This window comes from Culex pipiens, chromosome 3, assembly GCF_016801865.2.
Source record: "Culex pipiens pallens isolate TS chromosome 3, TS_CPP_V2, whole genome shotgun sequence".
NCBI classification, from domain to species: Eukaryota; Metazoa; Arthropoda; class Insecta; order Diptera; family Culicidae; genus Culex; species Culex pipiens.
In genome coordinates this window covers 40,120,446-40,144,785 of record NC_068939.1, presented here as the reverse complement: position 1 = coordinate 40,144,785, position 24,340 = coordinate 40,120,446, and the positions used below count along the sequence as shown (strand labels likewise).

Sequence of the window (24,340 nt, the reverse complement as noted above, 5' to 3'; positions counted from 1 at the left end):
GGATGATTAGCTCCCACTACTCATCTGTTGGTTCATTGTGTAACTTCAGCTGATCCGTCAATAACGGAGTAGCAGCTCATTGGCAGTCAACCATGCTCATGCTCATGCTCACACTTCGGATAATCGAATACGGACTGTACTTAGTTGACGTTTTCGGATTGTCTGTGACGCAGGCAAAATTATTGAAATGCACAACAAACCTGTTCAAATATTCGGACCGATGATTGCTCTGTATCAACAGAAAAGGAATTAAATTTCTCAAAAATAAATAAACAACACTTGGTTCTACTAAAAACTGTTGGCAATTCTTTATTTACTCGGATGTCTTCAATACACTCTTACGCATATATACTAAATATATATATTTTATCCATGTGTTGTATATATAATAGCTATAGATCATAATACACTGTCGCACAAATGATCGCATTTATGCTTGCTTGTTTTTTTTTATGGTTTGTCCAATGTTTCTTCAATCAAACAAATACGAAAAAAATACCATTCAATGGAACGAACCCGATCACTGTCTCAAGAAACACATTCCTTCGCCACCCCGTCGCACACAAAAGTTCCAAATCTTCTTCCACATTCCTCAATATTCACACGCGAAATGTTATTTATTTGTGAAAATTCTCAAAGGGAGTCAAAATGATTACGGTTAAACCACACACGATCAATCTTCTCCTCATTTTGTTCGGACCTTCCACACTCACTGTTCTTTTTTTCTTATTTTTGATGAATCGCGAGCAAAACAAATGATTTTTAGTGCTTGTTTGTTAGTAAACTTTACTAAGCGTTTTTTTTTGTTCGATACCAAATGACGGATGAAAAGAGAGTATTACAATTTTGAGATAAACGACGCAATAGAAAAAAAACAAAACAAGTATAGAAACGGGACTTACACCACTAACGATTGTTCGCGTGCTGATTGGGATGTTAGCTTGGCAAAATTGGAGCTAAGGTTAATGTTTGTTGATATTCACTTATGGTTAAAATATATGTCTATTTATGTTGTTAAATGAATGATGTAGTTTAATTAATGTTTTAAAAAGGGGTAGTAAAAATAACACAAAAGAAATCTTTGTCGTTGCAATTCTAACGTAAAATTCTTGTCCTTTTCTCACCTTAGCGCGTAAATATAAACAAAAAAGACTAATTTTCGCTTCAACGAGCGATTCAAATGTACTTTCTGATGCGTTTTTTCTTTTTGTAGTTTGCGTCCACAGTAACGTTACCATTCTAGTAATTTGTATGTATGTGTATGATGAATATTTTGGTAGTAGATGTGAATGTACTTTCGTTTCAGTGTGGGTACGTTAAACGGATGAAGTCGTTTATAGGATAAGTTTGCGTGCTGCGCAGTAAATATAAAATCTTTATTTATAATTTTCACTGCCCTCTCCTCATTCTTCCCTTTTTATCCCTACCATCAAGTCATTCGAATGTGTCCTTAATACAATTTAGTGCACGCAGCAGCAGCACTCTGTGCAAACTAGTAATCTCATGAGCTTTTTGACAGCAAGTTTGCTGTGGCGCTAGTCCTAAACTTGAAGTATGTAAAGTTTCGAATAAAAGTATGGTCAATACCGTTTAAAAATTGTACACTAGCTTAATATTCGAATTCGATTGTATCGGTGTTGTTTGTGTGTGTGTTTGTTACAATGAGTTAAGGGGTAAAAATTGGGTTTCAAGTCCAACGTAGCAACAGTAAGAAGTAGTAGCAGAAGTAATTGTACTAGTTTTGAGTAGGTAAATAGAAGCGGTAGGTTTTCAAGCATGACAAAAATACGTTCTTAACGTCTAGTTAGTCGTAAATATGGTGAATTTTTGTAGGTATTTTCTGTTTGCTGCTGCCCGCCCTTCCACTCGCTAGTTTTGTTTGAAAACATAAAAATAATCTTAGTTCCTAAAAACGGATTTGTATGGGTATGTGTGTGTAAGTTGCGTAACTTAGTTCCTCAGTAAAACGTACTTGTACAGTTGTTGCCAGCCACAAATCCTACCCAGTTTTGTGTGTACGTGTGTGCAGTTTTGTGAAAATATTGTTCATCTCAGTCCCAGTTTACGTGCGCACTCATCACATGCACTCTTCCGTTTCGCAAACCCCACAACACTCGCTTGCTTCTTCTTCCAGGTCTAGTGTGTCTGGCTAGGTCTGCGGGTTCGGGATGTTGGTTGGTCCAGTTGGTCCAGGTTTCATGACGTTCAAGCGTTTCTTATTTCGTACACACACATACGACCGATGGGAAATCATGAAGCATGAAGTCGTTACGTTTTGCGTTGCGTTCTGCGTTTTTTTCTGCGTTCTTGTGATGGTTGGTTTTTTTCAGTTGTTGTTGCAGTCCAAGCGGTCGTCTTTCTGGTAGGTGATCTGGGGCTAGGTACTTGTTTTTTTTTCAATAGTATTTTCATCTTATTTTGTTGTAGTTGTTGTTGTTGGGAGTACTGTACTGTAGTAGGGTTTGTTCGTACGTCTCTAGCGTAAGGGTAGGTATAAATAGTTCTGCAAAAATAAAGTTGTTATTTTGGGGTGGGTTCGAAAACATTACAGAGAGCGTAACTAAAGCTTATGAATAAGAGGGGAAATGAAGTGGTTTTCGCAATGATTGTGTGTTTGACAATTTTTTTGCAAGCAAATATCAATTTAAACTACAAAACATAAACACTCTTTCGGAACAGCTTCAAATGCAGCGTTTTTCTTTCTCTAATTCAAAAGGTCAAAAAATTAGTAAAAAAAGAATTGCAGACAACCCAAACAATATCTGATTAGAAACAATCATCAAATTTAGATTGTTTTTACAATTTCTGGACCCTGAATTCAGAATAATCATTGCCAGTAACTGCCCTACAAGTGAAAGACACGATCTACCTTAAATTTTAAAATTCTTGATTCCTTAATTTCTTGATTGTTAAAATTCTTAGATTCTAAAATTCTAAAATTCTAAAATTCTAAAATTCTAAAATTCTAAGATTCTAAAATTCTAAAATTCTAAAATTCTTAAATTGTAAAATTCTAAAATTCTAAAAATTCTAAAATTTTAATATCCTAAAATTCTAAAATTTTAAGATCCTTTAAAATTCTAAAATTCTAGAACTTTAAAATTCTAAAATTCTAGAGTTCTAAAGTTCTAAAGTTCTAAAATTCTAAAATTCTAAAACTCTACAATTCTAAAATTCTAATATTGTAAAATTCTAAAATTCTAAAATTCTTAATTCTAAAATTCTAAAATTCTAGAATTTTAAAATTCTGAAATTCTAAAATTCTAAAATTCTTAAATTGTAAAATTCTAAAATTCTAAAACTTCTAAAATTTTAATATCCTAAAATTCTAAAATTTTAAAATCCTTTAAAATTCAAAAATTCTAAAATTTTTAAACTCTAAAATTCTAGAACTTTAAAATTCTAAAATTCTAGAGTTCTAAAGTTCTAAAATTCTAAAATTCTAAAACTCTAAAATTCTTAATTCTAAAATTCTAGAATTCTAAAATTCTAAAATTCTAAAATTCTAAAATTCTAAAATTCTAAAATTCTAAAATTCTAAAATTCTAAAATTCTAAAATTCTAAAATTCTAAAATTCTAAAATTCTAAAATTCTAAAATTCTAAAATGCTAAAATTCTAAAATTCTAAAATTCTAAAATTCTAAAATTCTAAAATTCTAAAATTCTAAAATTCTAAAATTCTAAAATTCTAAAATTCTAAAATTCTAAAATTCTAAAATTCTAAAATGTTAAAATTCTAAAATTCTAAAATTCTAAAATTCTAAAATTCTAAAATTCTAAAATTCTAAAATTCTAAAATTCTAAAATTCTAAAATTCTAAAATTCTAAAATGCTAAAATTCTAAAATTCTAAAATTCTAAAATTCTAAAATTCTAAAATTCTAAAATTCTAAAATTCTTAAATTCTTAAATTCTTAAATTCTAAAATTCTTAAATTCTTAAATTCTTAAATTCTTAAATTCTAAATTTCTTAAATTCTTAAGTTCTAAAATTCTAAAATTTTAAAAGTCTAAAATTCTTAAATTCTGGAGTTTTTTTGAAAAGGTCCAATAAACCAATTTTCAGTTTTTGCTTTTTGGGTGTTTTTCATTACCCCTGACTCAAGGCGGTTTCAAAAACACCCAAAAAGCAAAAACTGGAAATTTGGTTTATTGGACCTTTTCCAAAAAAGAATCCAGAATTCTTAAATTCTGGAAGTCTTAAATTTTTAAATTCTTAAATTTTTAGCTTTTTAAATTCTCAAATTCTTAAATTCTTAAATTTTTAAATTCTTAAATTTTTAAATTATCAAATTCTTAAATTCTCAAATTCTTATGTTCTCTAATTCTGAAATTCTTAAATTCTTAAATTCTTAAATTCTTAAATTTTTAAATTCTTAAATTTTTTAATTCTTAAATTCTTAAATCCTTAAATTCTTATTTTTCAATATTAAATTCTTTCTGAAAATCTAAAATTCTAAATTCTTAAGAGCGAGTCCACGAGCAAAGCATACCCATCTCGCATCGACCTCACCAATCTGCATGAAATTTTCAGGGGTTGTTTGTACATATAAAACTAGCATCTGGCCAAAATATGAGCACTCTAGGTCAACGGGAAGTGGGGCAAATCGGGACACAAAGTTTGAAGGTTCAAAAACGTCAAAAATCTTAAAAAGGCTGTAACTTGGGCAAAATTCAATTCAATTTAAAAATTCAAAATGCATCTGAAAGGGCTTAAAAAATGCAACAAAATGCAGGATAGAGCACCCCAATTGGTTAAATCTAAAGGGAGTTATTGACATTTTAGTGAAAAAATAGCATAATTTTCAAACTTAAATAAAAAAGTGTTCCATCCACATATCAACTCGGTTCGACCTGCATCTTGTAGGGGACATCTGGGACTACCATCTGAGACTGAGAACGCTTTGGGTAAGGTTGTTTAACATATTAAATAGACACTTTTACTTTTAGTGAATTTTTTGGTTGTAAATTTTTGCTCGGGGGACCCCTTAGATCCCATTTTCTGATGATAATTTTATCATATTCGTGTTCCTGAGACAATTTCACAATAGAAACATGCATAAAAATGTTTATTTTCATCCATTTTAACCCTTTAAAAAATGAAAGTTAAAAAAAATCTTCGATTCACATTTATTGAAATTCAAGTTCGTTTCCAAGGATACTAGATGACACCAGAAAAAAAGCAGCATCTAATTTTTTTTTAACTTTCATTTTTCAAAGGGTTAAAATGGATGAAAATAAACATTTTTATGCATGTTTCTATTGTGAAATTGTCTCAGGAACACGAATATGATAAAAAAATTATCATCAGAAAATGGGATCTAAGGGGTCCCCCGAGCAAAAATTTACAATAAAAAAATTCACTAAAAGTAAAAGTGTCTATTTAATATGTTAAACAACCTTACCCAAAGCGTTCTCAGTCTCAGATGGTAGTCCCAGATGTCCCCTACAAGATGCAGGTCGAACCGAGTTGATATGTGGATGGAACACTTTTTTATTTAAGTTTGAAAATTATGCTATTTTTTCACTAAAATGTCAATAACTCCCTTTAGATTTAACCAATTGGGGTGCTCTATCCTGCATTTTGTTGCATTTTTTAAGGCCTTTCAGATGCATTTTGAATTTTTAAACTGAATTGAATTTTGCCCAAGTTACAGCCTTTTTAAGATTTTTGACGTTTTTGAACCTTCAAACTTTGTGTCCCGATTTGCCCCACTTCCCGTTGACCTAGAGTGCTCATATTTTGGCCAGATGCTAGTTTTATATGTACAAACAACCCCTGAAAATTTCATGCAGATTGGTGAGGTCCAAACGACGTCCCATACAAAGGGGTATGCCCTGTTCGTGGACTCGCTCTTAAGTTCATAAATTAATAAATTATCAAATTCAAAAATTTTAAAATTCATAAATTGTTCAATTCTTAACTTGAAAACTTCTCCAAAAACTTCCGAGAATTTAACAAGAATACTCTCCCACGCAATTATATTTTTCCACTACTCTACAAGACCGCTGCCCGGTGAAGTCTCTGTGGACTCTGCGTGAAATCCACCCACGCCGCGGCACCTAGAGAAAGAGAGAGCACAAAGAACGGGGACGAAAAACAAACCTACGCAACGGTTACGACATGTGGTCTCCCTCTTTTGCATTTACCTTGTAGTTGGGAAATCCTTTCAGGGCGTGGTTCTCGCGGCATTCCCCATGCGACGATGCCCCTGCTTGATTGCGCCCACGCCTGGAGAACCTGTTACACTCTGCATGCAGTGACACAGCTTCTCCGCTTACTCGTTGTCCATGCGCTCCTCGTGCCGCATGCGCTTCCTCCGGTCGTTGCTGGGCTCCTCGGCTTCCAGGACCTGCGCGGGGAAAGCGTTGCTTTAATATTTGATATCTTGGGAATTACCGACGTTCGATCTCACCTTTAGCCGGACGTTCAGAATTTCGGCACCGTGCAGCGTCTCCATCGCCTTTTTGGCGCTCTTTTCGCTGGCAAATTTGGCGTAACCGCAGTTCTTGTTCGGCAGCAGATACACGTCGATCAGGTCGCCAAACCGGCAGAACGTCTGCTTGAGCACGCTCGTGGGCAGCGCCTTCGGAATGCACACGATGAAGCAACGCTGGGCGACGTCCGCGTTCGGGTTGGCCATCGGCAGGGGCGCCGGCAGCGGCACGCTGCAGAACGAGGCGTCGCGGTCTGCAAATTTACCAGCTATTGAACAGTAGTTGGGTTATTATTTGGATGTTTTTTGGTGGGCGACTTGTTTACTCACCACCTCCGTTGAACGGGTCGTTGGTGGTCATTACGCCGACCGTTTCGTGACCCAGTCGGATGATCAGACGTTCCCCGGGCGGATACTCCAGACCGTGGATCTTGTCGCGAGCGTACATTGCCGACTGGGCGTTGTTGTAAACTACCGTAGCGGTAACGTTGCGATTGTCTGAAAGAATTAAACAAAGGTTGGCCATATTTCTACAGCGAAGAATAAATCAAAAACTCACTAAAATCATTGTTGATCTGACAGTAGTCCAGCCCCGGAATGATGTCAAACAGACGCCACAGCTGGTCCTGGTTCAGCGACGGACTGCACAGCACCGTCAGCGTGGTCTCCGTCGGATTACCGACCTGTCCCTGACCACCGCTCGAGTATCCGCTACTGTTGAACCCAAAGTTGGCCGACCGGTCGTTGCTGATGCCCGGACCTCGTCGATCTCCCGATCCCATCGACCCAAAGCTCATCATCGGTCCACCGGAGCTTCCCATTCCGCCGGATCCACCCCGACCGCCACCACCGCCGCCTCGTTCGTCGTTGAACCCGTTTGATCCACTTCCACTACCACCCCCAAACCCGCCAAAGTTGTCACTCGACGACACCGAAGCATTCCGCGGCGGCTTCGGCTCGGCAAACACCGCCTTGTACTTGGCGTCGCAATCCTCGAAAGCCCTGGCCGCGTGCGTGAACCGGCTAAACTTGACGTACGCGAATCCCTTGCCTTCCTTCGTCACCTTATCGCGGATGATGGTGACGTTGTCGATCGTGCCGTACTGGCCAAACTCCTCACGCAGGGACTCCTCCGACATCTCCTTCGGAATGAGCACAAACAGCCGCAGATACTTTTCCTCCTCGTTGTCCGTCTGCTTGCGCGAGCCCTGCTGCCGGTTGGCCGCCACGAGGACCTGGTGGATGGGAGGAGTTTGTGTTACAAAGGTACTCTAACATTCTATTGCCTTTCTTACTAAAGAAAGGTATAGGTTTTAGTATTGTCCGAGTGTGGTAAAATTTCGCTAAATTTTGTGTCGCAAAGTCCTCGGCTCCCCTATTTTCGATTTTGATTATTCTAAATGCATTTGAAAGCTGGTGTGCTGAACCCGAACCTTTTTGAGGTCGAATTTAGAAATATCAATCTGTTTTCGGATGTGGCAAGATTTTTCAACAAATTACACAGTTTTTAAAAGAAAATTTGGTCAAATTGTTTCATTTTCAAATCTTTTATTTGTTTCAAAAATTGCATTTTTTGAGCTCTACAACCTCTCAAATTTCATCAAGATTCATAATATAGCTCTGGAGGTAGAGCCGTTTGATTAACCTACCATAAGATAAAAAAAATCCCTAAAAAAGGTAAAAGCCCACCTGGTGACCTTCGCCAACATTTTTCGTTTCTAATTTTATCCGAAATTTCTTTCTACATCCATAGTATAGACCATGAGTGAGCATCTGAAACAAATTTGACATCTTTCGGCAATACCCATCAATTTTAGAAGCCTTTCTTACTAAAGATAGGTATTGGTTTTACTTTATGGCTAAACATCATTTCCATCTTCGTAAATATTACAATTCAGCATGACTTTTCAACACTAAAAATCACACTGCATCGTTTTTGGACGCTTCGTCGCCATGTCGACAAGTGTCTAGTTTAGCTTCGAATACTGGTGCGAGAATGCTGGCGCATATATTTTGTGGCTCGAGATATACTCGTTTTGTAGTAGCTTGTCTACCGATATTTCCTACAGCATATAAGATGTCGTAGCATTTTGGTTTCTTTTATCTTGTCCATGTGTTTATGCAAAAACTTTTGTGACATAGGACATTCATCCGGCTACAATCAATTTGTTTCCCATGTGCTTCTAAAATCGCTTGAAAGTAGGCTTCATGTTTTCGTGACTTTGCAAGTTTATTTTGCAGAGTACATTGGATTCCAATAGGATTCTAGAACTTTCTAAGCTTTTTATCGTTTACATCGTTTTTAAGATTTTCAATGCTCGCGACGCCAATGGCTATCTACCTAAGGTACTCGCGATTGAGTGTGTAGCGGTGCGGTTGTAAATAAAAATAGCTATCTCGGACTCTGTCACTTTCGTAGAAGCTGAATGGCACTCTATCTCACTCCAGGAGGGATTAAATCGGGTTTTACAGGTTATAATGAAAGAAATATTGTAAGTATTTACAATACATTGTATGGAATGGATAACACATTAGTTCAACGCATAATTGTCCCATTACTTTACGTTTTTACAAGTCGACTTCAATTTGTATTATTGATTTCAATGAAACTTTGTGCAGGCGTTCTCTATTTCGGTATTTAAATACAGTACTTTTTCGGTAACTGATCGTTGTTAAACTGGGCCGCAGTGAAAAAAAAAACAAAGCAAACCGAAACTGCGAGGGGCTAATGGATGCAAAATCATGTTGAATGAATAAATAAAAATATTTTTTAACTTTTTATTAATATCAAGTCACAATTAAAGAAATATGAAAAGTAAACATTGTGAATACCGAGGTGAATAAATTTAAGTAACTTTTATTTTTATATTTCATCGGGAACATATTATGCATCGGTAGACCCCTCGTAATTTTTCGTTCAGCTCAATCGAGAAATTAAAAGTGTGTGCGTGCAACATGGAGTTAAACTTTTTGAAAAGCCTTGGTAAGCTTCACAGCAACTGCACAGAAAGTTTAACTCCATGTTGCGATTTGACAGCTCGATAGAGATCTCCACGGTTTCTTTCACGCACACCATCATTCTGTGTTAGTATTTGTATTTGAAGTATTGTTTTGGTTTTGAACGATTATGATTGGCTGAATTTCAAGCAGCTGATTTTGTTTACACTATTTTTACGCAGACATAGGCAAATCGAGTAGATCAATCGTCTGTAAAAACCAGCTGTTAACCACGTGCTCGTGGTATAACAAAGGATACAGCTGATTTTGACAGACGAATCTTTCTACTCGATTTGCCTATGTCTGCGTGTAAATTTTGTTATAAACTAACACACTCTCGCGCGTGGATATCTCTATCAGCGAGCAGCATTCGCTTATTTCATGCAAAATGATTGAAGAGACAAATCCTCCGAACCTATTTGTAATAAATTAAACCAACATGTCATGAATTCAATTTTTTTCAATACCTTGCATACTTTCAACAAGTTTTTCATTTGTATACAGTACAGAATCGATTATCCGAAGGCCTTGGAAAAATTTCACTTCGGATAATCAAAACTGCGGATAATCGAATCACGAAAAAAAAAGTTTTTCGTTGTCTTATTTTTGAATGTCGAGCTTAAGTATGACCCCTAAACTACGCTAAAGTGATTTAAATTTTTTTAAATCCAAGATGGCGGCCAATATGGCGGTGACGAAATGCATTTGATTATTTAGTAAGCAATCAGCTATTCAAATTTGACTAAAATTGGGTCGCAGAACTCAAATTTGATGTTTAGAACAAGAAAAAGAAAAAAAACGAAAAAAATATTTTTTGTTCGTGATTCGATTATCCGAAGTCCCATACAAACCTTCGGATAATTGAACTTCGGATAATCGAGTCTGGACTGTACTAAGATCGAAAAAATATGGATTTCATTCGTTTTTTAAGCTTTCCGATAACTGAACACTAGAGTACTTATATGGTTGTATGGAAAAAAATAAAGTTGTCAAAATTTAGTGAGCAGTTTTTTTTGGGTCCTAAAATACACCCCAAAGTTTGGAAACGATTGGTTTAGCTAACACTTTGCGCAAAGCGATTCACTTTTCCATATAAATTTGTATGAGGAAAACCATTTTTTTGGATTTTGATATTTATCAAATCCACGTATCATGCTATATCAAAACCGGACTCATATTCGGATGCTCTGAAATGTGCTCTACAACATTCCATTTCAGAGCATCCGAATATGAGTCCGGTTTTAATATAGCATGAAACGTGGATTTGATAAATATCAAAATCCAAAAAAAGGGTTTCCCCATACAAATTTATATGGAAAATATAATCGCTTTGCGCAAAGTGAGGACTAAACCAATCGGTTCCAAACCTTGGGGAGTCGTTTAGAGCCCTAAAAGGAACTGAAAAAGTGCTGTGCTGGAAAGTCGATTTTGATATTATACCCTACTGAACACCTTAATCTATAAGGATGTAACAAAAATGACTTTTTGGCGGACATTCAGGGGTTTGTTCCGGTGGGCATACTAATCCAAACATTCAATATTACGTCCTTTTGAAATGTTAGTCTTGATTCAAAAACATTGAAAATATTATTTTCGGAAAGATTGTAAAATTTCACGAATGTTTTATATTTTAACATTGAAAATCAGACCATTAGTTGCTGAGATATCGACTTCGGAAAATGGTGGGTTGTTTGGGTGAGACTCAAAAAAAAAAAACAATTTTCCTGTTGATAAATCTTTGCATGGCAACATCTCAGCAACTAAGGGTCGTATCAACAAAGTTCAAAAAAGCAAAATATACCTAGAGAGTTTTCTCAGCTTTTCAAAAATATTTTTTCAAAAGTGGGCAAATATGAGCACTAATTTAAAAAAGTAAAAAACTGCGACTATTTTTAAAAAAGGTACCTTAAAATGGCTATACATAACTTTAAAACTGTGCACATTATCAAAATTTCACTGAAGTACTTTTTGATTGTAAATTCAATTTTACATATAAAAATAAAGTTGAAAAATTTTTACAACCAATATTTCGATTTTTGAAAAAAAAATAGTTTTGATTCAAAATTCATAACTCGGTCGATTTTTTTCACATTCTATAAATTTCTGAAAAGTTGGCCTAAAACATATAAAAAAATAAAAATAGTGTTTTTTGCAAATCGAATTTTAGTGACAAAAAGTGAAATTAAAAATCTCAATTTTTTTACCGTGTATTATTTTTTTCAGTGTAGTCCTTATCCATACCTACAACTTTGCCGAAGATACCAAATCGACCAAAAAATTCCTTTGAAGTACAGATTTTTGAATTTTCATGTATAATTTTCGTATGGACAGCTGCCAAATTTGTATGGAAAATTATATGGACAAACTAATGATGCAAAATGGTTTCTTTGCGCATACCAAAGGCACCAAAAAAGGTTCAGCCGGATTAAAAAATCAAAAAATCAAAATTAAAACAATAAGATCGATTTCGATTTCGAATTTTAAACGATTTTTTGAGGATTTTGGCAAATTTCCCACTTTTTCCGATTTCCCAACTTGAGTGACAGCCCTGAAGCTTTTACAATGAACCAACTTTTGGTAAAGACTATTCTAAAACATCCATAAAACAAAAAAATGATTCATTAGATTCTATAGCTCTAGCTCATGTTCTCATGCTGATTTTAACTTCACAGTAAATTTTTGTTTAAGCCTACTTTGCTGAAGTCTTTCATTCTCAAGAAAAACTTGTTTGAATAACAATCCGCCTTCTTCTGACTGCTACAGAGTCACGATTTGGTCCTTTTTTAGGTAGCAACACACAAATAGGGACAACATTTTTTGTGGATTTGTTGCCACTAGAAAGCACATAATTCAAGGCAAAAATTATAAACATTTAGCTAGATAAAGCATTCAGGATGCACTTTTTTCCATTATTGTTATTCTTATTCTCTATTGATAAAAGTCTGAATTGTCAACCTCTGTCCTTACCTTAATGGGCCTCGAATTATCCCCGATGGTTTTGCCGTTCATTTCTTCCAGCGCCTTCGCCGCTTCCGACGTTTTCGAAAATTTGATGTAAGCCACCCCCTTGGCGTCCCCCGATTGCCGATCCTTCACAATCCAAACCTCCTCAATTTCCCCAAACTTGGAAAAGTGCTCGCGCAAATTTTCCTCCGTGACCGACTTGGAGCAGATGATGAAGAGCCGCGACATGGGCGGAATGTCCGCCGGACTTTTCTCATCGCTGAAATTGTTACGGCTCGATCCGCCAGATCTTCGGTCAGCCATGTTGTATTTTGTGTAGTGGCCTGCTGCTACTGTTTTTCAACGCGCTTGCTTTTCCACCACCCCACTCACAAGAGAGTTCGATTCGTTCGCAGGAGGCCTTGTCCTAGAAAAACCAACACAAATCCGCTAGGCCGTGAACTAATTTAGCCGGGTGTGACGCGGGACGAGCACAAAGGACAGCACGGACCTCCGGACCAGGGACAAACACGCACGACGGAAATGCGACGGAACAACGCGACAGGTAAAACTTGGACAGCAGAAGAAAAAAGTTTGCGACCCTTCCAGATCAGTGACACGCGAATGAATGAATGGAAAATTCGCGTCACAGCCAGAGGTACAAGAAAAGATGAATGACGGCGAACGTCAGTTGAAGGAGATTCACAATGACAGCAGTCATGTCGGATTTACAGAAAAATGTATGTTTTACAGATTTTTAGCGACAGTAATCTGTGATCACATTTTTTTGAAAATTAGATTTTTCTGTATTTTTCAATTTAGGTAGTTAAAGAATGTTGTTTCCAAGCGTCCGGAAGACCAAAAATCTACACAGCAAAGTTTTTTCGCTACCTACAGACGGTGAAATCTATTTGATACATATTCAGTACAGAGTTTTTCCGGTGATGTACAGGAAGAAATGTGGTAACCCTGGAGGTACATGAGAAGATGGATTCTGTACTTATCTTCAGGCAAATAAAAAAAAATAAAATAAGGCATTTATACTAACAAAAATTATAATTTAAAAAATGTTTTGCCTTCCTCACCTTACTGAGGAAAGGCTATAAAATCACTCGAAAAATGAACTTATTAATTTGACCTCGTTAGTTAGATAATCGAAATACCTTTCAAATGAGCTTAAAACATCGAAGATCTGACAACCCTATCAAAAGTTATTAGCACTTAAGTGTTATTTATAGACTTTTTGGAGGCCGGATTTCAGATATTGTGATAGAAATATTTTCTGAATTTTCCATGCGAACTCTCGTTGAATAGGTTTTTTATCAGACCTTGCCGATGAGCCAGAAATATGAAAGTCTGTGAACAGGCTTGCCACAAATACAGATTTTTCAGCACAAGTCCGAAACACAAACGATTTTTTTTACAGTTAAAATAAATTCGAGCAGTTTTTGTTAAATTGGCCAAAAAGATAAACATTGCATCTTTTGGTATGTTCAGTTTTTGGTAAAAATATTATTCTTTAAAGTTATATTCGATTGAGTGTTTGGTATGTGCCAAAAAAATCTGTATTTGTGGCAAGCCTGTCTGTGAACCCTATCAAAAGAAATGAGTAATAAAGTTGATTTGTCAAACATGTTAAGGGGGAATGTTGCTATTTTTACTGATTGTATTGACTTTATGAATGTGAGGAAGGCACCAACCACCTAAAGGTGGATTAAGTAACGTTTTTGGATATTTTTTCTTGAACCGAATCATCAAATAAATTTTACCATGTCGAGGAGCGCACGGTAGGGGAGCTGGGGGTAAGACAGCCAGGCGGGGTAAGACGGCCACAACACTGTTTTAATAAGTATACTTATGAATATTACTAAAATGTTTAGCAATACTGTTCCTCATGCTAAATAATGCCTATAGTCACCTTTGCCAAAAATATTGTTTGAAATAGTATAAAAATAGCTCAAATTAAAAAATAATAATTTTTGAACTTGAAACTGGATGTAATTTTCATGTATTATAACTTACGCATTTTTGTTAGATAACAATATGTTTTCCTGTCTTCAAATATTTTTTTCATGTTAAATTGAAGTTTTCCCTAGATTATGTTATGTGTGAAAAGTTTAAAAAATGCGATGAGCTGTTTGCAAAAAATGTTTAAAAAAATAATTTATTTGGGGGCAAGACGGCCACCCTCTCCGGGGGTAAGAGGCCACCCATAATTTATAAATTTTATTTGATATAGGTAATATTTTTGACGGTTTTTTGACTATTAAGACATATTTGTAGATAAGGAAAAGCATTTTTGATAAAACTATCAATTTTTAATTAAAAATGCTGCTAACTACCGTTTCGACAACATTCTTTACTGTGATATAGCAAAACTCATTGAATAATATGAAATCCCATGAAACATTTCATAAAAATCGCTAAATTAATATTGTTTACATAATTTTGATTTACTTATTTACAAAAAAAAAATATATTTCGCATCAAATTGTGTTTGTTTTGTAGTAAAAACTCACAGTTTTTCATAAAATGTGGTCGCAATAATATGAAATCCACTGAGCCAAAATATGAAATTTTTTAATCAGCATTTTTCTTCACATTTGAAACTTGATTTCTTTCAACCAGTTATGAAGTTCAACCAAACATTTGGGTGGATTTAGCAAAGTTTTTAAGTTAATTTATATCAGAGCAATTCTCTGAGATTTCGGTCATTCGCTTTTTTCTGTATTTTTAAATCCATCTGAAACTTTTTTGGTGCCTTTGGTATGCCCAAAGAAGTCATTTTGCATCATTAGTTTGTCCATATAATTTTCCATACAAATTTGGCAGCTGTCCATACAAAAATGATGGATGAAAATTCAAAAATCTGTATCTTTTGAAGGTATTTTTTGATCGATTTGGTGTCTTCGGCAAAGTTGTAGGTATGGATATGGACTACACTGAAAAAAATGATACACAGTAACAAAATTTTTAATTTTTCACTAAAACTTGATTTGCAAAAAAAAAAAACACTATTTTTTTCATTTTTTGATTTGTTTTAGAGGACATCAAATGCCAACTTTTCAGAAATTTCCAGGTTGTGCAAAAACTCTTTGACAGAGTTATGAATTTTTGCATCAATACTGATTTTTTCAAAAATCGAAATATTGGTCGCAAAAATTTGTTCAACTTCATTTTTCGATGTAAAATTAAATTTGCAATCAAAAAGTACTTAAGTGAAATTTTGATAATGTGCACCGTTTTCAAGTTAGGGCCAGTTTTAGGAAAGTTTTTTGAAAATAGTCGCACTTTTTCATTTTTTTTAATGAATTAGTGCACATGTTTGCCCACTTTTGAAAAAAATATTTTTGAAAAGCCGAGAAAATTTTCTATATTTTGCTTTTTTGAACTTTGTTGATACGACCCTTAGTTGCTGAGATATTGCCATGCAAATGTTTAAAAACTTGAAAATTGTTGTTTTTCAAGTCACATCCAAACAACCCACCATTTTCTAACGTCGATATCTCAGCATCAAATGGTCCGATCAAGGGTCCGATTTACAATGTTAAAATATAAAACATTCGTAAAATTTTCCGATCTTTTTGAAAAAAATATTTCCAAAATTTTTGAATCAAGACTAACATTTCAAATGGGCCAAATATTCAATATAACCCCCTTTTAAAATGTTAGTCTTGGTTTAAAAATTTTGAAGATATTTTTTTCGAAAAGGTCGGAAAATTTCACGAATGTTTCATATTTTATCATTGTAAATCGGACCATTAGTTGCTGAGATATCAACATTAGAAAATGGTGGGTTGTTTGGGTGAGACTTAGAAAACATCAATTTTCATGTTTTTAAACCTTTGCATGGCAATATCTCAGCAACTAAGGGTCGTATCAACAAAGTTCAAAAAAGCAAAATATAGAGAATTTTCTCAGCTTTTCAAATTTTTTTTTTCAAAAGTGGGCAAACATGTGCACTTATTTAAAAAAAATGAAAAACTGCGACTATTTTCAAAAAAGTTCCCTCAAAATGGATTTAACTTGAAAACGGTGCATTTTATGGAAATTTCACTGATATACTTTTTGATTGCAAATTTAATTTTACATCGAAAAATGAAGTTGAAAAATTTTTGCGACCAATATTTCGATTTTTGAAAAAATCAGTATTGATGCAAAAATTCATAACTCTGTCAAAGAGTTTTTGCACAACCTGGAAATTTCTGAAAAGTTGGCATTTGATGTCCTCTAAAACAAATCAAAAAATGAAAAAAAAGTGTTTTTTTGCAAATCAAGTTTTAGTGAAAAATTAAAAATTTTGTTACTGTGTATCATTTTTTTCAGTGTAGTCCGTATCCATACCAACAACTTTGCCGAAGACACCAAATCGATCAAAAAAATTCCTTTAAAAGATACAGATTTTTGAATTTTCATGCATCATTATTGTATGGACAGCTGCCAAATTTGTATGGAAAATTATATGGACAAACTAATGATGCGAAATGGCTTCTTTGGGCAAACCGAAGGCACCAAACAAGTTTCAGTCAGATTAAAAAATACAAAAAATCGAATGACCGAAATCTTAGAGAACTGCTCATAAATGAAAGCTAACATTTTCGACTTGGAATTCTTTTGCTTGAAAGTCCAAAACTATATTAATTTGAATAAAAACTAATTTGAAATTTGTTTATTGTTATTGTTTATACTTTTAATGTTAAAAATATTATCAATCCGCGATACTAATTTTTTTTTCATATTCTTTGAAAATGCTTTTTAATCTGATTATAATTTGTTTATTAACAAGCCCTTAACACAAATAAACAATGAAAATATCTAATGATGAGTGGATAAAAATACGCAGGTGGCAAATTAATTGGTACTATTTATCGCTAGAAACAGCAACAAAAATGTTTCAATTATAGGATTGCACAAATAATTTAAAATTACAATTATTGTGCAATAGTCCACTTGTTGCAGGTTTGTTTTTTTTTTTATCAGAATCCAAGGTTTCACGTCATTCGCTATCCAACATGAATTTTCCTGTTGTTCCAAACAATCAACATTATGAAATGCACCCTGCGCACCAGTCATCGCCTTGCACTGGAACAACAACATTGCGAAATGCAACCTTCCACCCGCAACATAAACAAACCCATTTCCGGCATCCTTTCTCGCCAAATTAAAAACCCCGCCGTTTGTTTTCAATCCGGCTAGCTGGATTCTGCACCACCGTTGTACCTCTGCAAAGGGGGAGATGGATTGTGATACGACATAACCTCAAAACCCTAGCGACACACACTCAAAACGCAAATTTCACATTATTTAGTAGGTAAATCTTCCTTTATTCCTGCAATTTCTGGGCACTTCCGGCGTCGCGCGCACGTCACACTTCCGGCCGATGCCGCCGGATCGAGCACTTTTCAACTGCGATCACAAACACACAACATTTTGAGGGTGGTGGGGGGCATCTTTTTGAGTCCCCGTAGAAAAAAAAATGTACAGAAACTGACGGAATGAAGGGGCAGATTTTCCCGGGTTGGGAATTCCGGAGAGCTCCTTACCCGCGGCCAACGTTTAGTAGGGCTTCTTGCGGAACGAGCAACCCTCGGTCAGTCGGGCCTTTCCGCCCGTGGGCTGGCACAGGATCGTGGAGCAACCGGTGCACACGACGACGCTCTGGGCATGGCTGAAGACGGTCGTAATTTTGTAGCATCCGGGGCACTTGACGTCCATGAAGTACGAGTTCGGGTGCGGGACCAGGCGCTTCAGCTTGTGGCGGCGCTTCTCCTCGGCCGGCAGCGGATGCAGAAAGTCCTTGGCGAGCGGCATATTTCCTGCGAATTTGTGAAAAACACGTGTTTTGTTGTTAGTTGCTGCTTGCGACTTTGACAGCTAGCATTCAGGAAAGGAAAAAAGTTTCACACGCACGCACCAACTTCTTTTTCTTCGGAATGGAATACACGAGCTGTAGCAGTAAAGTGTGCACTGTACGAGGCGTAATCCGGGACTAAGACCGAGTCGAGGGTTGATTTTTCGTACGTCACGAATACATGCGCAATCCGGGATGCCAGGTTGGGTTTTGCAAAGTCTGGATGAACATCCGCGAAAAGCTCTGTACAGTTTTTTGCACAGACTCTGAGCATAAATTTGGTGAACGTTCACCTTGCATGACCGTCTCGAGCAAGAATAATGAATGAAGAGTAAAGTTATAATCTTTTACAAAATCATCTTGTCCTAAAATCGATATTTAACTTAAATATCTGAAAACTGCGAAAATACCGAAATATCTGTGTCTCTCAAAACATCTGTGATGTATTTTCGAATGTCTGTGGAACACAGGCACATCTGTGCATTTGGCATCCCCGTGTGCAATGACAGCGCAATGACAGAACAAAGCACACGAGGGGCTTGTATTTGCGGGCAAAGCACGAAAAACAAAAATTGCGTAAAATTAAAATTGTGCTACCGATTTTTAGTTCTTTGGGTTTTTTTTCTTGAAAATTTAATAGAGCCCCGCATAGTCATGAACTATATAACTACTTTATGACAAATAGTTACTCAACTATTTATCAAATGGTCTCTACTATTCATTAAATTGTAACCCAACTATATATGTACGATATATCAAACCATTAATTCTCTTCCCCAAATAGTTTTGGTTGATTTTACTATTTGGGACACTAGTTGTTAGGCAGAAAACTATATGAGGTCTCATACATTTTTATAAACTAGGATTGTACGTCAAATAGTCATTCCCCAAAAAATTGACTATTCCCTATATAGTTTCTGAAAAACTACTTTACCGACACTAACTTGCCGACACTTTAAAAAAGACCACAACAATGAACCCTACAATTGTTGTGATAACTACTTCGGATATAATCAAATTTGATTTTTAAGTTCTATCGATAGTTGGTGAATGTTTACCGCCATTATATGTGATGTTATTTACGTTGCTGCCGAACTGCTGCCGCCTTATCCGATTGATCTATATCTGTTGGTGGTTTTTCAGTGGTTTTGGTGACATGTTGTGTTAGAAGGGAGCAAGCTCGGGGGCAAGTATTTTTCGATAAGTCCAAGTAGTCCAAACAATTGACTCATTTTATAGTGAACAGTAATAGTCCACCATGTAGTACACATATTTTTGGTGTATGGTAAGAACAGCATGCCTACTTTTTCTGGAATAGTGAAAGTCAATTTCATGAGCCCTCGTAACATTTTTCTTCTTTTGGGGAGTTTTCTGATAATCTGAGGAGAAGTGGGGGTGTTGAAGGTTCTCTATCATCCAGAGGAATCGACTGTGATCAATTTACTTGATAAAAGTTGAAATTTTTGTACCAATCGTTTAACATATAGTTGGATTATATAACAAACTGTAATTGTACTCCATACTGTTGAAATATTGTTTGAACTATTTGGACTTATAGAAATTTTTAATTCAAAATAGTATGGTGTATAGTAATTTTACTTCATGTAAGTTGACAAATTATTTGGATTATACAAACTTATCGAAAAAAATGTGGCCGCCATCAATTGTGTTCTACTATAGAATCTATAAAATCTAAAATCTGTGGAATTTTGCTATATTGTTCTCAATAAAGTTGATAAATTGTTTGAACTATTTGGACTTGTACATTTTTTCGTTGAGTCACGTTGTCTAAACAATCCGAACTGTTTAGTGTAAGGTTATTGTACCCCAAATAGTTCAAAAATAGTTAGAATCATTAGATTTACTTCAATAAAAACGTCATCATTTGACGATCAGTTTCGTTATGGTTTTGTATAGTGCCGTAACTATATGATAATGGTTAAGTATGTGGTAACTACATCTCTTTTAGTAGTAATATAGTTTGGACTATTCGCCCGATGGTTTTTGATTATGCGGGGCAGCTATAGCTGCAGCTACATGTACGTACCTCGCGGGCCGTTTCGGCCATTTCCCGTACACTGAAAAAAAATAAAAGTACCAAATTCCTAAATTCTAGGAATTTTGGCTCCTTTCCTTATTAAGTAATCCAAAAAACCCGATTACTAAATAAGGAAAAGAGGCTAAATTCCTAGAATAAAGGAATTGGGTACTATTTTTTTATTTCAGTGTAGTTACGTGGGTCAGCATGAACCCGAGCATGAACCACAAGTACAACTTACTGGAACATGTAACATTTTGTAACGGACCATACAAGAAATATATGTGTCGATGGAAGCTTTTTGCTTTTAATATACTTTAGTTTATAAACCTCATACTGGGCTGAATTGAAGCATTGACCCAGTGCCTGCAGATTCCACCGTTGGCGTTCATGGCCACCTGGTTGAAGTACGAATAGGCCCTGTGCTGTCAGGATGGAAGCAACATCCAACAGTCCTAGCACAATTTTAGTCGACTATTTTGGTTCAGCTGAGCTGGTCCAACGGGGATGTTTTGTAGCTGGTCCAACGGGGATTCATTGTAAACATCAGCGTTATGAGGAGGATTAAATGACCCCTTGGGCGTACGGCTCTGATTAAAAGGTTCATCACGAAGATCCCAAAAACTTCACTTGAGGGCGTTGTCTTTTAACAGTTGCTAGAAGCTTACAGCTCTCCAGGTTAAATGTTCTAAAGAAACATTGACAATTTTAAAATCCATGTCATTCCATACTCAGCACTTGTCAAAACAAACAAATCGAAAAAAAAACCTGAGTTTACTATGATGAAAATACAGAGAAACCTCTTTTTACGCGGAGGCGTTACGCTTTTTGTTTCGTAGATTTCTCTTAAACCATGCAATATTTTTGCAAGCTTCAAAAAGCTTTTTGTAGAACTGAACAAAACCTACAAATTGCTTTTAAAAGATTGCAAAAATGTTGCGTCGTTCCAGAGAAATCGACAAATTAGTAAAACGTAACGCACCGCGTAAAAAGAGGTTTCACTGTATTCATCAGGAAACGCATAACGCAGCTACGATACCAAAGGGTAAGCTTGTAACGCAGCCACAAAATTCGATGACTTTTGTTCGGACTGCGTCCTCTGGATTACTCTGTGTCAGTGCCATTGCATGCTCTTAGGTATCATTCCTTGGCCTGCTATTAAACATCCGGTTTGATGGCGTACTCAAAATTCCGGAAAACTTTTCATTCATCAAAAATAGAAAGAAATGGTTTTAAAACCTCTCAATTTTTCGTTACTTTTTCGTTATTTCGTTTGTTGTATACACAACAGTACTTTTTTTTAATCATGTCAAACAACGACAAACTTCGTCTTGATTTTTTTTCGATTCTTGACGTTTTCACACGGTTTTTAGCTTATTTGCTTATTCTGCCTCCTGTGATCAAAATTTGATTTTACGCAACTTGTCCCATACAATCTGCAGGTTTTCTGGAATCGGTTCCAGAGTTTTAGGATCCAATTACAAAAATTATGATGTATAAAAATAAGGGATTTTTTTTCACGAGTTGTCACAATATTACGAACCATAGACTAATAAAAGACTACACAGTAGGCTCTGAACCATGACTCAACCTTTTTATGACCCCTCGGCACGGCCGGTTCACTGTCAAAAATGACAGATCGAAATGTCATCAACTGGCAGCTCTGACGTTGACATGACATTTCACGCAATGTTATTGTTTATGTTTTGTTTTGAATTAAACGGAAAATGTTCCAGATGCGGACGGTAATTACTAGAGTGAACCATCGTTCGGGGGGGGATCCTGAGGGTGGTCGAATTTCTAGCGATTCCGTGTGTCTGCTGAAAGATAGACACGCCTACGCCTAAAGGTCATTCCGGGATTCGAACGGCAACATGGGCCTCACCATCGAGGGCAAGAAGTGGCTCCCGATCGAGATCATTTCGGGCTGTCAATCGTCATCCTCCCAGAAAACGACCACGTGAACACCGTCGAGTTTACCAAGCCCGCCTCCGGTTGATACTGCCGGGGCAAGACTGACCTTCTTCAAGCCGGGATCTTCATCCAGAAAGGCAAGAAAGTCCTTGCAGACGCCATCTGGGCCTCGACGTACTGAATCTACTTCAAAAACCTCAACAGGCCCAAGATCTTTGCCCCGAACTGCCATTCCGAACCCGGGGGCATGAGCTCGAACCAGCAACTTGGAACTGGCAACGAGGAAGACGAACAACGCAGCTTGTCAGCAAGCAGGTGCAGGGCATGCGCATCCTTAAAGTTACTAGCGGAGGTCAGCACAGTTTGTTCCATGTAGAGGGAGACTTAGAGGAAGCCACCCGTCACGGAACCGAAACCCGCCGCCGCCGCTAAGTCCAAGAATGTAGAATGAGAATAAATTTTACTACAAAGAAAACAAATACGCGGATACTTTTTATCATGTACTTCAAATTTTATTTTCAATTGTTGGTTACAAATATTTTCAACTTGATCTAAAAATTCACTTCTTCTTGACCAACTCCTCGCCCTTCTGGATGTTTTTCTTCAGCTCCTGAATGGCCTTCTTGAGCAGCTCCTTCTCGTTGGCGTTCACCTTGGGCAGACCAAGGTTCTTCTCGAGACCGTTCTTGCCCAGCAGCAGCGGCGTGGAGAAGTAAGTGGCCTTGGTAATATCCGAGCGGAAAAGACCGGAATGTTGACCTCTTGTGGGTCGACTCCGGCACGGTCAATGTCCAGCATGGAAATGGCCAACACGCGCTTTGGGTCCAAAACTGCAGCCTTGGGCAGAGTGTCGCAGGCAATCGGGACCGTTGAGTTAACCGGATTCGAGATGGGGGCACGCATTGGCACATCCGGCGGCGAGGCCGCGGGCGATCAAGGTGTTCGTGTTGAACAGATTTGGCTCGCTAAACAATAATCCCTGCACTGCTGATTAACTTATTGCAAAGCAAAACAACACAAACAAGATGCGCGCGTAAATCAGCACAAAACGAAATCGAAAAAGCCAGCGCTGCCAGGTCGATCTGTCATACGAGGGGCGAGCAGATATGGGGTTCAACGTTGTACCCGCGGTTCACAGCTTATGAGTCATACTTTTTGGAAAATTTTGTTCGGAGTGAGTAGTCTTTAATTAGTCTATGTTACGAACTAAGTCTAGAGTTTTTTTTAGAGTTCCCTATAAGCTATTGTGTTTTATATGTTTATTGAACCTCGGAATTTTGAGTACACTATGAAATCGGGCATCCAATTCCACTTAAAAGCCCTGTTGACACCAAATCTCAAATCATGACCATTTCAAGCTACAAATTATTGAAAAACTCGTCGTTTTTGACTGTTCAAAAATGTGAAAAATAGACCTCGGATTTGTTGACAGGTACCATTTTTTAAAATGTTTTGTTAAAAAATATGACGTATTTTTTTTACATTGCATTGTTCAAAAGCCATCTCTGATTATTTATAACTAATTTTAGACCCACACTATGTATTGTACGATCAGTACCTTGCTGGACTCGGTCGTTGGAAACGACCGACCAAATAGGCGGCGGCCCAGATGCGGGCATAAAAATGTCAAAACCTCTCCCCCTCTTACTTCGTCTCACCATCCAGCTGCAGCTTTGTTGGCAAACAAACGGAGCACGCGGTCGCATGATGGCGGCATCGAGCCAAAATTAGAGGTGATCATATGGTTAAAAATGAAACTTTTTTCAAGAAAAATAATATTTTTCCAACAGAATAAAAAATTTGCGAGCATGTTCAAACAATTATTCCTGATGTTGGAGAGGTGATTAAAAATCAAAATTATAATCCATATTTTTTCTACAACTTCTGGAGTTTTTTTTTGAAAAGGACCAATAAACCAAATTTCCAGTTTTTGCTTTTTGGGTGTTTTTAGAACCGCCTTGAGTCAGGGGTATTGAAAAACACCCAAAAAGCAAAAACTGAAAATTTGGTTTATTGGTCCTTTTCAAAAAAAACTCCAGACTTGAACTTTTTCACTCGAATTGAGAACCCCTAGGTCTATCCACGACCGTTTCCAATGACCGTGAGAAGATGCCAGAAAATCCAGCTACCAACTGAATCTACAATATTTAAACAGCAAATG

At 36.4% G+C, this 24,340-nt stretch overlaps 3 protein-coding genes across 4 annotated transcripts; all 3 read right to left on the bottom strand.

The window, feature by feature from the left end:
- Positions 1 to 283: 283 nt before the first annotated feature.
- LOC120424839 (RNA-binding protein 45) lies at positions 284 to 12,983 on the bottom strand. 2 transcript variants are annotated; one of them, XM_039589069.2, is made up of 6 exons: positions 12,401 to 12,983; positions 6,996 to 7,671; positions 6,767 to 6,934; positions 6,416 to 6,705; positions 6,150 to 6,352; positions 284 to 2,503 (listed from the first exon to the last, which is right to left on the bottom strand). In XM_039589069.2, exons 1-5 carry the CDS (start codon positions 12,698 to 12,700, stop codon positions 6,278 to 6,280), a joined length of 1,509 nt encoding a protein of 502 aa, XP_039445003.1. In that variant the 5' UTR covers positions 12,701 to 12,983; the 3' UTR covers positions 284 to 2,503; positions 6,150 to 6,277. The 2 variants fall into 2 exon arrangements, with proteins under 2 accessions (XP_039445003.1, XP_039445004.1); XM_039589070.2 differs by lacking the exon at positions 284 to 2,503 and adding an exon at positions 5,908 to 6,062.
- Positions 12,984 to 17,669: 4,686 nt separating this feature from the next.
- On the bottom strand, positions 17,670 to 18,449 carry LOC120424862 (40S ribosomal protein S27). Its single transcript, XM_039589115.2, has 2 exons — positions 18,291 to 18,449; positions 17,670 to 18,192 (listed from the first exon to the last, which is right to left on the bottom strand). Exon 2 carries the CDS (start codon positions 18,185 to 18,187, stop codon positions 17,933 to 17,935), a length of 255 nt encoding a protein of 84 aa, XP_039445049.1. The 5' UTR covers positions 18,188 to 18,192; positions 18,291 to 18,449; the 3' UTR covers positions 17,670 to 17,932.
- Positions 18,450 to 22,582: 4,133 nt separating this feature from the next.
- LOC120424860 (malate dehydrogenase, mitochondrial-like) lies at positions 22,583 to 22,954 on the bottom strand (the record flags this gene model as incomplete). Its single annotated transcript, XM_039589114.2, has 1 exon — positions 22,583 to 22,954. A coding segment is annotated over one exon (216 nt), but the record flags the coding sequence as incomplete, so codon positions are not given.
- Between the last annotated feature and the right edge of the window lie 1,386 nt (positions 22,955 to 24,340).